General features: G+C 38.5%; 1 protein-coding gene across 1 annotated transcript; it reads left to right on the top strand.

Annotated features, from left to right (window-relative positions):
• The first annotated feature begins 537 nt into the window (after positions 1-537).
• B3GALT9 (beta-1,3-galactosyltransferase 9) lies at positions 538-1,647 on the top strand. The gene has a single exon (XM_050926711.1). It carries the CDS (start codon positions 541-543, stop codon positions 1,645-1,647), a length of 1,107 nt encoding a protein of 368 aa, XP_050782668.1. The 5' UTR covers positions 538-540.
• The last annotated feature ends 265 nt before the right edge of the window (positions 1,648-1,912 follow it).

Genomic DNA, 1,912 nt, shown 5'->3' with positions numbered 1-1,912 from the left:
CAATTTCTTCCAACTCTAATTTCTGGCATTCTGAATGAGAATGAGTCTCTATAATTAACAAGTCACAGAGACTTTCCTCTTTAGTTCACAATAATTCTTCAAGTTGGGCATTTAAATATCACAAAGACTTTGCTGCATAAAGCTTTTAAAATTATCCAACTTATGCTGGAGCACATTGTGTAAGCTCTTGGGTCACTGGGAAAACTGACACCAATAAATTAGACCAAATTCAGAAAATATTAGCATGTTAATGTATGTTGCCACCATTTCCATATGCTGAACAGAGTAGGCTTGACAGACTAATGGACTTACCACACTTTTCATCCATGGATCTTTTAGCCCTTCACAAAATGTGGGCATCATTCTGTGTTTAACAAATGGGGAAAGTAAAGACCAGAGAGGAAACATAATTCGTCCAGAATAGCAGAGCAGAGAAACAGAACCAGGATGTCCTGGCTCAACATTACCCCGTATGATCTGAAATGACAATCCTGATAATCAGTTAGAGGTAAAAGTGAATGTCCATCTCTTCTCCAGGTGATGTTCTGCAGGCTTCGGACACATCAGTGGTGTTTTATTATATTCAACATCATGCTTTTCCATGCTTTGTTGTTTGGAGGAGATTTGCTGGAGGAATACTTTCTACATTCACTACCTGTCAAGTACACTGACATGAAAATTCTCAAAATCAGGGAGAAGGCCAGGAAATTAGACATGGATTCTCTAAAGACCAATATGTCCAAGTCTTACATCATCAGCAGTTCAGACGTGTGCTCAGATCAAGAGGTATTTCTGCTTGTTATTGTGTGCAGCAGCCCAGAAAACAGGACAAGGCGTAACCTGATCAGGCAAACATGGGGTAATGTGACAGGCATCAGGAGGTATGCTGTACTTACTTTGTTTGCTTTAGGAAAACCAGCTTCAGAAGCCATCCAGTTAGACATCAGTGAAGAATATCAAAAGCATGGAGACATCATTGAAGGAAACTTCCTTGACTCTTTTGAGAATCAGACACTGAAGACTCTGATGAGCATGGAGTGGACTGTAACATTCTGTTCCACCGCAAGATTTATTCTCAAAACCAATGAAGAAATGTTTGTCAACATTCCAAGTTTGGCTGAATACTTGCTTAGCTTAAGAACACATCTCGAGGATATTTACATTGGAAGGGTCATTCACCAAGATATGCCTGACAGAAACCCTCAAAGCCAGAGCTTTGTTTCTCTCAGTCAATATCAGGAAGAGTATTACCCAGATTACTGTAGTGGACCAGCTTTTGTCATTTCTCAGGATGTTGCTCGGAAGATATACATTGTTGCCAAGGAAACACCAGTTTTGCTTCCTCCCGATGTCTTTGTTGGAATCTGTGCTAAGAACGCTGGCATCGTACCCATTCAAAGTTCTAGATTTTCTGGGAAAAAGCACATTAGATACAATCGATGTTGCTACAAATTCATTTTCACCTCTTTTGAAATGAAAGAAGATGAGCTATTTAAAGAATGGAGGGAGATAAGTGATGGAAAAGACTGCACTTTACTGGAAACTTATTATGGGCTGGTGTCCTGCAGAGTCTTGACCTACTTTGACAAGTTTAAACATTTTAACATAGAAACAATAAAAAATGAGGCTTTGCATTTTATCAACTAAGATTTAATTCCTCTACGTGAAGAAACTCTGTACTTACACCTTTAACTGTCATTTTTCCTGTTAGAAAGTTCATCTTATCTTTCACCTTTTGCTTTGAACATTTCCTCTCAATGTTAGTTTTTAAATGTGAAAGTTCCCCCTACCCCACCCTGTTCTGACAGTGAATTATTCCTGATGCTAAAAAAGGACATGTGTTTTGATTCAGTAATTTATAATGAGTGCATTGGATGTGATTTTTTCACATAAAGAATGTAGAACTGCATGC

The sequence above is a fragment of the Gopherus flavomarginatus genome, chromosome 17 (assembly GCF_025201925.1).
Source record: "Gopherus flavomarginatus isolate rGopFla2 chromosome 17, rGopFla2.mat.asm, whole genome shotgun sequence".
Lineage (NCBI taxonomy): Eukaryota > Metazoa > Chordata > Testudines > Testudinidae > Gopherus > Gopherus flavomarginatus.
Note: the sequence above shows the minus strand (reverse complement) of the source record. Positions and strands in the feature narration are given on the sequence as shown.

Bases quoted from the DNA above. Each gene is read 5' to 3' on its own strand.
- B3GALT9 (XM_050926711.1), top strand. From the start codon at position 541: ATGTTCTGCAGGCTTCGGACACATCAGTGGTGTTTTATTATATTCAAC.